Source organism: Echeneis naucrates, chromosome 13, assembly GCF_900963305.1.
Source record: "Echeneis naucrates chromosome 13, fEcheNa1.1, whole genome shotgun sequence".
NCBI lineage: Eukaryota > Metazoa > Chordata > Actinopteri > Carangiformes > Echeneidae > Echeneis > Echeneis naucrates.
Genome location: NC_042523.1, coordinates 4,853,422 through 4,866,845, shown reverse-complemented (window position 1 = coordinate 4,866,845; position 13,424 = coordinate 4,853,422). Strand labels below are relative to the sequence as shown.

General features: G+C 42.1%; 1 protein-coding gene across 2 annotated transcripts in view; it reads left to right on the top strand.

Annotated features, from left to right (window-relative positions):
• Positions 1-12,808, top strand: part of tyw1 (tRNA-yW synthesizing protein 1 homolog (S. cerevisiae)) — a 52,346-nt gene extending 39,538 nt beyond the window's left edge. For both annotated transcript variants that reach the window (XM_029517241.1, XM_029517242.1), the window contains 2 exons: positions 3,948-4,115; positions 11,297-12,808. In XM_029517241.1, the coding sequence (XP_029373101.1) occupies positions 3,948-4,115; positions 11,297-11,518 (390 nt within the window). In that variant the 3' untranslated portion in view covers positions 11,519-12,808. The remainder of the gene's footprint in view (positions 1-3,947; positions 4,116-11,296) is intronic.
• Positions 12,809-13,424: the final 616 nt, after the last annotated feature.

Below are 13,424 nucleotides of genomic sequence, written 5' to 3'. Positions count from 1 at the left end.
AACTATCGCAATTCACAAGTGGAGTCAGAAAACCCTATGGCACTCGAGTGGGCAGACTAGAATTGATGAAAACAGCAGCCTTGAAATGGTCCAGCCAGAAGAAAAGAGAGATCGCTTATAAGAAAGCAAGTAAATAAGCCAAAGAAGGAGTGAGTTTCCTCTTCAGTGAAAAAGCACTTTATTCATAGGTATAAAGTATGCTTTTTGAATTTAGGAAAGAGTGGCACATCTGTTATTTCTTCTTTCCTGGGTATTTCATTGTTTTTTCAGGGGTCAGAAATATTTAAATGAAAAGAGTTCAAAGTCAAAATGGTCATGATCTGCACTAGACCCTTGTGGTTGAGATTTTCATATTCAGCAACACATAATGTTCCATCCATCAATTAATTTTCCTTCACTTATTCAGGGCCAGGCGGATCCCTGGATATTTGAACCCTACTTTGGGCCTTAGCTGAACCCACACTAGAAGTGAGGATGCATCCTATTTTGGGTGAGAACCACTGCCTCAGACTTTGAGGCACTGACTCTCCTCCCTGCCCCTTTAAATTCAGCTACAATGACCACTCCAGTGAGCACTGGAGGCCTCGCTCCAATGGAGCAAACAGAATCACGTCATCTGTGAAAAGCAGCGATGCCGCTCCTGATCCCAGCTCCACCTTGAAATCCTGTCCATGAATATCAAAAACAAGTTCGGGGAGCACATTCTGCATTCACCTTGTTAAAAATGGGACCACCACCTCTGTCACAGCTACTCCACCAGAACCTTTCCTGGCTTTCATGTGACATGAAGCCATGACAGTGCAACAACATCCAAAGCCTCCAGCCTTCTGGATGCATCTCACCTCATGCCTTGCCACAGAGGATCCTCTCAATTAACTCTGCAACATCTGTCACAACTATGGATTAGACCTCCCTGAGTCTTCTGACTCTGCCTCCTTAACTGCGAACCTGTCCTCAAACCTGGATGTGCAAGAAACTTCTCCAGAATTGTGATCTTCCAGACAGGAGCCTCTGCTAGACACTCCCAGTTCACCCTCACTATCCTTGAGGGTCATCTAATCCAGCTCACCACCAGTCAGTCATCAGTTGACATTTCTGCACCTCTCCTCACCTGAGTGTCGAAGACATACAGTTGCAGATCAGATGACACAACCACAAAGTGGATACTCAGTCTTTGGCCTTGTACACCGAGTACACCTTACGTTTGAACATGTGCTTGGTTATCGCCAAACCGTGGTTAGCAGTTTGGTCTAACAACATAGCAGCACTCGGGTTCAGGTCAGGGAGGCCAGTTCTCCCAATCACACTCTTCCAGCTCTCTTTCATCATTGCAGCACCCCTTCCATAACATTATCCAGGGATTGCAAGAAGGCCTTGCAGTGTGTAATTTGGCGCATACACACAGTGCAAACTGTCAGGGCATTTTGAAATTAATAGAGCATATTAGCAAAGAATTTTGAATTAGTTTTTCTCTGTGTAGTGGGTATGAAGGGAAAGCAATATTTAAGGGGGGTTAACCAAGCAATTCTTGAAAGTGTGGTTGAGATGAGTAGATAGTCATCATAGGAACATGGTGCAGTGGTAAGCTGCACTGCACAACAATGGGCTTATCCCAGTCCCTTTATTTGTGCTGCACTGAACTCTGTTTACTGCTGGTTTAGGAGAGCATACTGTTACCAGGGAGACAAAGTGGAAAATAACAAAAAGCTCAACTTCATAAACATGCCCTCTAACTTGTGTTTTTTCCCCTGTGTCAGCCCTGAGAGGGGATCAGACGGTGTTCCTGTCCAAAAGATTTAAGATTTAAGAAAACTACTGCCTTTGCTCTGTTACAGCACAATACCACTCAGGTGCCCTTTGTGTGTGGACATTGTATATAGAAAGATCGATCACTGAGGGGTTGCAACTCAGACTATCCTGCTTTGGCTACAATCACACAATGTATGACCGAGAAATGTTGTGCAGCCAAAAAGACCCATACCAACATCCGCCAAAGTGGTTGATGTCCCAAAAAGTATGAAGTATGAATGACTGAGCTGGATGCGGGTCTAACGCTCCCTTATATTTTCAAACTGTTCATAAAGTCAGTCTAACATTTGATAATTCAATCAGAGTCAACTGATGTAAAGAAAGTTCTTACCACAGCAATCGGTAACATAACCTTTGAAACATGCCACATCTTCATCATGCTTGTGCACCATAATAACACTCTCGTATACAAACCAGTCCTCTAGGTGAGAGCCACAAACACGCAACCATAGTGCCACTGAAGCCTTAAAGGCAAATGAGTGGGCGTCTTTTGCATTTAAAATAGAACGCACATTATTTACCTACCTGCTATTTTGTGACGTTACTTGTATTAAATAGAAAGTGCATGAATGTAACTGGTTTGGGCTGAGTTAAATAATTTTGATAATGCACCAGATTAGAGGTCAGTTTTCCTGCATCGATTCCCTTGAGAATCTCATTCACCTTTTTTCTTTTTATGACCAAACCATCCATTCAGTAAGCATCACCATCTATAACAGTGGTGTAGGTTTTGAATTACAGAGCATTTGTTTAGGGTCTGCAAAAGATCTTTCAGTTTCAAAAAAGCCATTAAAGACAAACCTATTTCAGACTCCACCACACCTCCCTGCTCTCTGCCAAATTCATCAATAGTTTCTCAGCAAAAGGGAGCTGCTGTTCCCAGTGCCTCTCCCTCTTTGTCAATTGTAACAACAGTGAAGACTTTTATTATTGATCAGAAAACAATCGTCATCCAGTCTTGGATTGATTGTGGCCAAGTCCAGATAGTTTTTCCCCATCCTACCCCATTAACTTCAACAGTTAAATAGGAAATATTGTCTGCTGACAAGTTTATTGGTTATAACAAGCAGTTGTTGCCTTTTAAGAAGCAGTTTTCTCATCTCTACCTTCCAGAACAGAGGCAACACAGAGAGACAGAATTTTTGTAATATGATATCCATATTATCAATTTGGATATATTTATCAATCCAAAATTTCAGAAAATTTGTAAGTATCATCTGCTGATCCTTTATTTGTCCATCACCATCAAATTACAATGGAAATGTCTTATTCTGTTTATGTGCTTTTACAATGATTCATTGTCGACTAGCAAAAAAAATAATAATAATAATCACCATATTAACCAGTTAATTGCTGCTGGTGCAAAAAGCCTTCATGACCAGCAAAGTGCTTTTGCTGTTCTTTGTTTGCCAGTTTGTAATAAGTTTTTTTCATATGACCTCAATGAATTCTTTTTCCCTTTGTGTTGTACCATCTACGGTGCAGGATAACGGCCATTGAAGGACTTTTTGAGTTCATTTCTGTTGGTCAGGCATCATCCAGCAGTCAGAACCCAATTCTGTGATCCTTCAATCACAAACAAACACATTCACACCATCGCAACTCACAATGTTATAAAATGATCTATTATTTTAGGTCTTGGCCTTATATGGTATGAGAAATCTGAATGTCCAGACAAATGAGTTCTATGATGTAGCAAATGAAATTTTACTGAGTAGTTTTGAGTGGTTTTATCATTTTTTCCTGTATTAGCAGGAATTTAATTATACACTCACGGTCATTGAGTCATGGATATGATTCTTTTTTTTTTGTGAGCCTTCACTATTGATTACGTTGTCATGGACCTTTCTAAATGCCTCAAAGCACTGATATTAATAAAGTTCGCTGTAACTGGATTTTGTTTGCTATTGGATTATAAGATATTGATAAGGATATTTCTTTTTACATTTGTAAAGATCCTGCATTCTATGTTTTAAATGTTGACTTTTGGGGGAAAAAAAATAAGTTTTTAGTCTTCATTCATGGTTATATTCAATATTGTTTGGTCAGTGTTCCAAATGTGGATCTTGTTCTTTTACTGACAGATCTTTTTAAGCCTCTGCCTCATCTGTGCTTTTTCTCTGATCGTGTGTTTCCAGGGTGTGACGTACTGCGGGGAAAGCTCTGCCAGCAACCTGACCATGGCTAATGTCCCCTGGCACCAGGAAGTGGTCGCCTTTGTCCAACAGCTGGCTGGCATGTTGCCTCAGTATGAAATTGCCTGCGAACATGAGCACTCAAACTGTTTGCTCATCGCACACACCAAGGTGAGAACTCAGTATTGTGCACAATTCCATTACACACCACCTCTGCATGATGTACCATTAAATATAATAATAATTTTTGCTCTTGCAGCTGCCAAAACTGAAATGGTTCAAACACATTAAGTCCAGTGTTTCTCTTTTGGATGCCAAATGATTCATATAAAATTACCTGACATGCAGCATATGTTTATGAAATTACATGACAACACATTTTATATAGGAAATTTGAAATGCATAATTTTGTGTCAGAATGATCAGTGAATCAATGAATCAATGGTTCTATTGTTTTTCAACTTGGGAATGAAGCCAGCAGGAATTTTCTGACGCTTTCAAACTTTTTTCCCTTGAGTGGTGAGATTGTACATTTGTTACAGCCTCTCAAATGATGGTCTTCTTATATAGTATATATCTTTACCCTTTTGACCGTTGGCCTCATAAAACAAGTTGTTTTTGAAGTTGTCATCTTAAAAGTAGTAATGACATTTCCACTGTTTTCTCCCATTTCATAAGAAAATAAGCAGATATATTGATACTGAAATTACTCCTTGTTGTTGACTCATTTGAGTGTTGATATAAAAGGACTTACTTTCTTCTTACAAGGTGAGTATACTGAATCAATCTTGGTTGTATTATTTATCTGACACATAAATCCATATCTTCTGGGCTACTAGTTTTAATTTCAAACTAATCCAAGAGTATGTGTTGAGTAGACACACACAGTACAAGCTCATTAGTTGACTCTGCCTGCTGGATATTTATCAAGTACATTTAACTGAATTCTGGTCTTTCTTCCTGGCTAGTCATCGCCTCAATGGACCTATATAGTGGATACTGCAATAGGATCTCTGCACAGATCTTAATGAATAATGTGTACCTCTGTACACTTATATTTAGAACAATGCACACATCCTCCATTTTATTTCTTTTTTTTTCTGTTCAAAAGCTGGGGCAGGCAGTATGAATGTTCATGGTTCCTTGTGCTGAAACAGTTTCACTCTACGAGGGAGGAGTCTGACATACTCCTCCTGTCGCCATCTGTGTGTAACTTTATTGGCAATGGTATTGGTTTATTGGTAAAGCTACAGGGCTGAGGCTCAGGAGTGGAAAGGAAAAGAGATATTTCAGGGGACACAGTGGGGGGGGGGGGGGCGCACAAAAACAACAACAGCAACAACAATGCAAACTTAGGGAGGACAGGAAGGGGAGGGGCACAAAAACAGCAACAACAGTATCAACATAAACAGTGAGAGCATTGGTTGCAGGATTTTCCGTAAAAAACCACCTCTATTTTATTTCTAAGTTTGTTCTCAGACAGCTCATAAACTCATCATACGTTGCTTGTTTTGAAATTGGTGTTTAGATTTTTTTCTCCGTGTTGCATTTTTCATGAGATTTATTACCATGTCTTCCCTACTCTAAAAATCTTCAAGTAACAGAGCAGTCTGCTCTGGCAGATCCTCAGTACCCAGAAAGCATCGGTCAGTGGTGGATTCTGCTAAGGCAACTCTCTGTTAATGATTAATGAATAATGATTAATCGCTGTTTTGGGTCCATCTGACAGTGTGTGTGTTTCATTATCGGGGTTTATTTAAGAACCAAATTCCTAATCTGCCTTCAGATAAATCTACCTCTGCAGTCTCTGGTCTCTCTCTCGGGCTACAGCAAAGAGCCATGATGTTTATAATTTATTGGACAACTCTGCACTGTGAAATGTCTCTTCAGGTCTAAAAATATAATGTAAAATTAAAAATTATTTTCGCCAGAAATACCTTCTGCCTGTTCAGTAGCATCTTGTTCCTGTGAATCAAGATCTAGTTTAAATGCCTTTATGATCAAAATAATGAAGGCATCAACAATACAACTTTTTTTTTTTTTTTTCCCAACAACTCAACATATTTAGTGGAAATGTGTGCAGATCTTTCTTTTCTTCTTTTTTGGGGGGGCGGGGAGGAGCAGCAGCAGCAGCTCTACTCCAGTCCCTCCTGGATGGCCGAAGGGAGAATCCAGCCACCCTCCTGAGGAAACCCATTTCGGCCGCTTGTTCCCCCGGATCTCGTTCTTTCAGTCATGATCCAATCACTCATGACCATAGGTGAGGGTAGGAACAAAGACCGACTAGTAGATAGAGAGCTTTGCATTCTGGCTCAGCTCCCTCTTCATCACAACAGTGCGGTAGAGCGAACGCAACCCCTTCTGCTCCGATGCTCCATCTTACCCTCACTCGTCACCAAGACCCTGGGATACTTGAACTCCTTCACTTGGGGTAAGGACTGATTTCCTACCTGGAGTATGCATGCCATCGTTTTTCTGCTAAGAACCATGGCCTCCGATTTAGTGGTACTGATCCTCATCGACAATTGGCTGTACCCTCTTTTCCAGCACCTTGGAGTAGACTTTCCCAGGGAGGCTGAGGAGTGTGATGCCCCGGTGATCACACTCACACATCCTCTGGTCCCCCTTTTTAAAAAAGGGAACCACCATCCCGGTCTGCCACTCCTTTGGTACTGTTCCAGACTTCCACGCAATATTTAAAAGGCGTGTCAACCACGACAGCCCCTTAACACCCAGAGCCTTCAACATTTCCTGACAGATCTCATCAATCCCTGTGGCTTTGCCACTGTGGAGTTGTTCAACTACCTCAGTGACCTCCTCCCGGGAGATCGACACTGATCCTCATCATCCTCCAGCTCTGCCTCCACCCCAGAGGACGTGCAAGTTGGATTCAGGAGTTCCTCAAAGTGCTCTTTCCACATTCCGACTACCTCCTCAGTCGAGGTCAAAATTAAACCATCCTTGCCATAGATGGCTTGGCTGTTCCCCCGCTTTTCCCCTCCTTTTCCAGAAACACTTTGGTGCCTCCTGAAAGTCCTTCTCCATGCGTTCTCCAAACTCCTCCCACACCTGCTGCTTTGCCTCCCTCACCGCTGAGGCTGCAGCCCTTCTGGCCTGTCGGTATCTTGCAACCACCTCAGGAGTCCCCTGGGCTAACATATCCCAGAAGGCCTCCTTCTTCAGTCGGACGGCTTCCCTGACCACTGGAGTCCACCACGGTGTCTGAGGGTTACCACCCCTCGGGGCACCCAAAACCTTGAGGCCACAGCTGCCCATGGCAGCTTCAGCAATAGAAGCTTTGAACATCGACCACTCAGGTTCAATGTCCCCAACTTCCACGGGGATGCTAGAAAAGCTCCACCGGAGGTGGGAGCCCTAGAGATGTTCCCAGTTCACCCGCACTACACGTTTGGGCTTGCCAGGTCTGTCCTGAGTCTTCCCCTGCCACCTAACCCAACTCACCACCAGGTGGTGATCAGTTGACAGCTACGCCCCTCTCTTCACTCGAGTGTCCAACACATGTGGCCTCAGATCAGACGACGACACAATCACAAAATTGATCATTGACCTTTGGCCTAGGGTGCTCTGGTACCAAGTACACTTATGAGCATCCTTATGCTTGAACATGGTGTTCATTATGACTAGCGCAGAAGTCCAACAACAAACCGCCGCTCGGGTTCAGATCAGGAAGGCCATTCCTCCCAATCACGCCCCTCCAGGTGTCTCCATCATTGCCCACGTGTGCGAGTTGAAGTCCCCAAATAGGACTATGGAGTCCCCTACTTGAGTCCCATACAGGACCCGATTCAGGGTCTCCAAGAAGGCCGAATACTAAGTAATACGAACTGCTGTCATCACAGTTGTTCACCCAAAGGAATAAAGCCTAATCAGCTCTCAGTGCCAGTTATACATAAGTTTACTAATTATCTGGAGAGAAAGTTTGGAATTTTTGCATCAATATTAAACATTCACCTGAAAAGAATAAGATGTTAGATGACTCAAAAAGTATTACCAGCATGGGTATGACTTCCTCTCAACGTAAATGTTTACAGACGTGTGTGTTCTGAGACACTGCTTTCTTTGTTTGGTCATCAATATTACAGTTGAGTGTGACAACCGGAGGCATTTTTTCAAGGTTCCTCCTGTCAACAAAAAGTCTGTTATTATTGTTAAGTGTCCCAACTGTCTGACTGAATGTGCAGCACAGGCTAATCAGGAAGAGAGCCCAGAGTATGAGATCCTCCAGGTTTTAATGTTAACTTGCAGAGTTTGAAACACATCACAGGGAGGCACATCAGTCGTGAAGGCTTGTTAACTTCTCTGTCCTCAGATCTTACAGTGCCAGTTTGATGAAATTACTGTTTGATGTAGGCGCTTAAAACGCATCAGAGTTGTGTGTGCGTGTGCGCGCCATCGTAAGTTCGTTTTCAGTCTCTGGGATCCTCCATTTCAAGGCATTTCACTTTCTCTGCATCTTTCCATCTCTCACTGCTCATTTTACTCTCAACCATTTTTTCATCTCTCCTCACTTTTCTGTCCTCCACCATCCCCCATCTTTTTTTCCTTTTGCCTGCCATCTTTTTTGATCAATATCATTACATTGTCTCTCACAGGACAGTAAAGAGCAAATCATATAGCACTGTTAAGAAACCTCCCAGATGTTTGTTAAAATGTTTTGACAGAGTTACATTGTCAGGTAACCTGTGTGTGTGTTCATATTTGTTACTGCAGTCAAATGCATTTTTATTAATTCTTACTGTTTCGTGGCCATCATTTTTCCACTCAACTTGTGCAGATTTAGACTGACAGTAATTTACAAGCAAAGGGCAGCTTGACACCATTCAGTATCTAAATTGACTGATCATTAGGCTGAAGTTTTGAAGCTGTTCCAAGCGCTTCACACAAGTTTGCTATCTGCACCATCTGCACTTTTCCTGAATTCACACCATGACAGCAGAATGGGAAGACATCTCATTATGACCGAGTAAAGCACACGCAGAAGATTGCCTTGCACTGAGGCTTCGAGGTAGAGTGAGCTGCTGGGAGATGTCATTGTGCTGGATTCAAGGTCAACAACAAGATCCTGAGAGCAGCATGAGCTCCGACATTGTATACACAAAGATGGAGACAAAGGGCTGAGCAGAGTGGGAAGAGGGAAGCGTGAGAGGATTGGAGACTTTTTAGTCTCATGGTAAATGATTTCCATTATTTGCATATTGTATCTCTAAATGAGATATTTTTTCATCAGGTCACATTTTGACAGCTCCATCATTTTTTTCATCATATAGCAAATAACAAGTCTCCCCTGACGTGCTATTATGAGATGTGCATGGCTTCCTTTTCGCACCAATATGATCTTTGTCACTAGTTCAGAAAGGAAATGTGCAGAATGCAGTCCAAAATGAATTGGAAAGACGTTTGGAGCCCACTGTGTGTCCTTGCTGATAAAATATCGCAGTAACTTGAAATACAGTTTAGATTGTGGCCCAATAGCGAAATGGTTGTGATGCATCCCATGCAGGCAGTTAAGCTCAGAGCAGACTCAGGTCCGAATCCCAGCTGGTGTGACTTTTTTCTTCATCTATCTCTACTACTCTTTTAAATGAAGGTGGACAAAAGGCTCCTCAAAAAGGTAAAGTCTAAAAAATATTTGAGCTCTAGGAAAAAAGATGCAGAGAACTCATTGTTAAGAACTGTCTCTCTCAAAAGAGAATATGAGCTGTGAAAGTGCTGCACAGCTCATTGGCGTGTGCTAATACATGAAAGCAACCCCTGTGGTGCTTGGAGAGGAAGTTGTCCTCACTATGCTCAGTGATCCTCAGCAAAGTTGCTCTTAGTGAAACCAACAGGCTGCCTTGTTCTCCTCCCATACAGCAGACTGAAATTGTCTGCTGAGATGCCGGCTGAATAAATAGTAACCCTTCTCATTACCAGGAACATTAACATTAGATGCTGCTTTAATCCTCTCTTTTCTCGGGGCTCATTAGCAATGCAATGTGTAGTGTTTCTCTAATGGCTGAGGCAGACACATGGCATCTGAAGGCTAACACTCCAAACGCTTTGATGCTGTTCCTCCTTCAGTTGGCCATAATCTCCAGTTGCAAAGTCTTTAACAGAGCTAAAACATGTTTTTCCTTCACAAAAAAGACACTCGTATTAAGTTGTTTGTCTTTTTGTTTGGTATCAGTGATACTTCTAGCATTTTCCCTTTGGTTTTGTAAATGACACCAAAACAGTTTGGTATAAGGTTGAGAATTAAATAGATAATAAATCGATAACTAAAACAGCAAGCCCCCAGTGCACACAAGTGGGGGCATGTGGGTAAGACAGCCATGAACCTGAAAGAGCTTTTAAATGCTAAATGCTGAGTGCTAAGAGCACGACAGCCATCCCCAGTGACATTTGAAGTTTTGATGAGCTGTAACTGAATGCTAAATGGCAGAAATCCAAAAACTACCCACAAGTGAGTTCAAGTCTGTCTAAAGCATCAGACTTTGCTGCACGCCGCAGTAAACTGCACTAATCTTCAGAGGAAAGGCTCTTTCCTGTGTAACACGTGCTCTCTCCTTCCTCTCAGTCTGTCCCACCTGTGCTGAGAGAGGAAACTGCTATGACCCCCCCCCTCCCCTGCACTGGTTGAGGAAAATCATCAGTACTGTGGCAACAGAATGGTTTTAGAGGCTTCTCTCCCCACTGAAAGCTCCTCTCGCCATCTGCCTCTACTCTCACACTCTTTCTGTCCCTCACCCTCTTTTCCTGTCCATTTATCCATTTTTTTTCTTCTCACTAAAATAGATAGCAAATTGGGGGAATGACTAAGAAGCAGTAATTGTTAAAGGAAAGAGATACAAGGAGAGGTCGTGTTGGTGAACTCTCAACCATTAAAAAAATAATATATAAAAAATAATATATAGAGAGAGAGAGAGAGAGAGAGAGAGAGAGAGAGCTAACATCAAGCGGCAGACATGGAGCAGGACATGCTGTGAATAATGTGTCTGTTTGGTCACATGTGTGTCACATTTGCTTTGACTCAGTTTTTGTTTAAGTAGTGTATAGAATAAGCTTCAGGTGATGATGTAATCGAGTTAGACTTCAACAAAAGGAGTTTGGGTTCATTTCCATTATAGGTCATAGTTCCAGAGGTATGTTTTAGTTATTTCAGAGGTGTTATTGATTAGAATTCAGTGAAAATAAGCTTTGTGATTAATCAGTGTAGGAAATATTTTTTGGTTCAATTATTAGATGCAGCCTACTCGTGGCTGTGTTATGTGTTTGATTACTAACTAGCTATTTGATTTGTTGTGATTATTAAAATAAGAGTCTCTCTCACGCCTACTGTCATGTGCTTTTAGTTCAAGGTTGACGGTGAATGGTGGACTTGGATCGACTACCAGCGTTTCCAGGAGTTGGCACACGTTCATGAGGAGAGTGGGGGACTGCAGAGCTTCTCTGCTTTGGACTACATCGCCAAGACCCCCAGCTGGGCTCTGTTCGGAGCCAGCGAACAAGGTTTCGACCCTGCTGACACACGATTCCAACGACGCAACAAGACCAAAGACATCTCAGGATGCTGATCAATGAGAGCGAAAGAGAGAGAATTAGTGTGAGCAGAGCGATGAATGATATCTTCAGCAAAAACTATAAAGAAAATAGGGTTTAATCAATTTGAATTGAGAGTTAAAGAACTTGAACTCTTTATCCCTCTTTCCATTTTGCTTCAATTTGGCAGTTTGATGTCACTGGCTTGACCCCTGTTAAGAAAGAATCAATAAGACCAAAGTCAATTTTTCCACATTTGTTTTCCAGACATTCCCCTTCACAGCCACTTTAAGGGATTATTTTTGTCTCCTATATATTTCCTTTTTTTTTTGTGTGTGTGTGTGTCTTCTGAAGGAGTCATTATTTTAAATGTCTTTGGCTTTATTCTTTATGATCATCTGGCAGCACTCCTAAAGATGTAGCAGTTTCGTCATCGGCCTTGTTTCCAATATTTTTCATAATCAAGGTTCCTGTGTGGCAGTGCAGGAGATGATTAGCATAAGTGTAAGGAGCAGCTCATCACCTCCTCTCGTCCTCCGTGGGAGTTGCACATCTTTCCAAGACACCTTTGGCCCCTTCGCCCACTCATTAGGACAGTGGCTGTATTTATTTGGCAGCAAGAGAAGAGCATCAAGGCCGCGTCTCCATTGGGAGAGTCTCTTCAGAGCACATGCTGCTCACTGCTCCCTTCATGTTTTAAGTTATTTCAGGAAAAGTGCACTGTTGCATATTTGCACCAGCATGAGCTCTGCCTGGAGAGTAGAATATGCTGCAGATTCTCAACCACAGGCCAACTATTCATCTATAGATCACAATATAATTACACCACAGTCACTGATTTTATTTATTTTTTTTTTTTTTCTGTTGGAGGATCAGGAGAATCATCTCAGTCAGTCTAATACAAAAAAGTAACCATGTGCAGAGAAATCTTGCCTGTTTTCATTTAAAGTAAGTATAAATCCAGATTTGATTTTACGTCAGGTCATGACACTGGTCCCAGTCCACACAAACGGTTTAAAATGTTTCGTATTCACCCAATACTTAAACTTTTCTCATCTGATCTTCATTCAGATACCAGCCAGTATATGACATGAGCATCAAGGCTGGTTATGCACTGTAGGTTTCCTATTCCTTCTCAAGTCCAGTCTGAGAAAAACAAAGTCTTTTAAGATGTTTTGGTTAATTCTACCATAAAAAATTGCTTTGATTTGTTGTATCCAGATTTGAACATTTAAGTTACTGTGTTGTCAGGTCTGTAATGTTGCTGTGCCTCCCTGCAGGGGAAAAGCAGGTATGTGGAAATATCACTGTAATAAATGTCTTTTGAATAATTGGCTCTGTTGTTTGACATTGTTTGTATGTGTGCTGCCACATGCAGCTCATGTACACACTCGTCACACTCGTGACACTACATTTCTGACCGACATGCTTTTGCTCTGTACTTGTGACAAAGTGGGAGGTTGACATTTGAAGCCATAATAACTGTCGTGAAAGCTTTCTGGGTTGTACTCTGAGGCCAACAGGGGCTCTCTAATTGAACAAGGATGGAGCTCAAGTGAAGTTCAGGAGTGATACAACACTGCTACAGCTCCCTTTTTTCCCCTTTTACTTCATGCTTGCTGATTTAAAAAAAAAAAAAAAAAAAACACCCAGTATTTTCCCCCAGAGCTGCAGCCTCGATCATCTGCCCCTTTCTGCCTTTGCAGCGCCGCTGCCTTATTTAGTCTTATATTTATTCATTTATATTGTTTTAACTATTTTTTTTTTTGTTCTTCATTCATTTATCTTCTACCGCTTATCTGTTTCCAGGTTGTGGGGGGTGCTGGAGCCAATCCCAGCTCACACTGGGTGAGGGCGGGGTCACCCTGGACAGGTCACCAGTCCATCACAGGGTCAACACACAGAGACAGACAGAGACCAACAACCACTCACACTGAGACC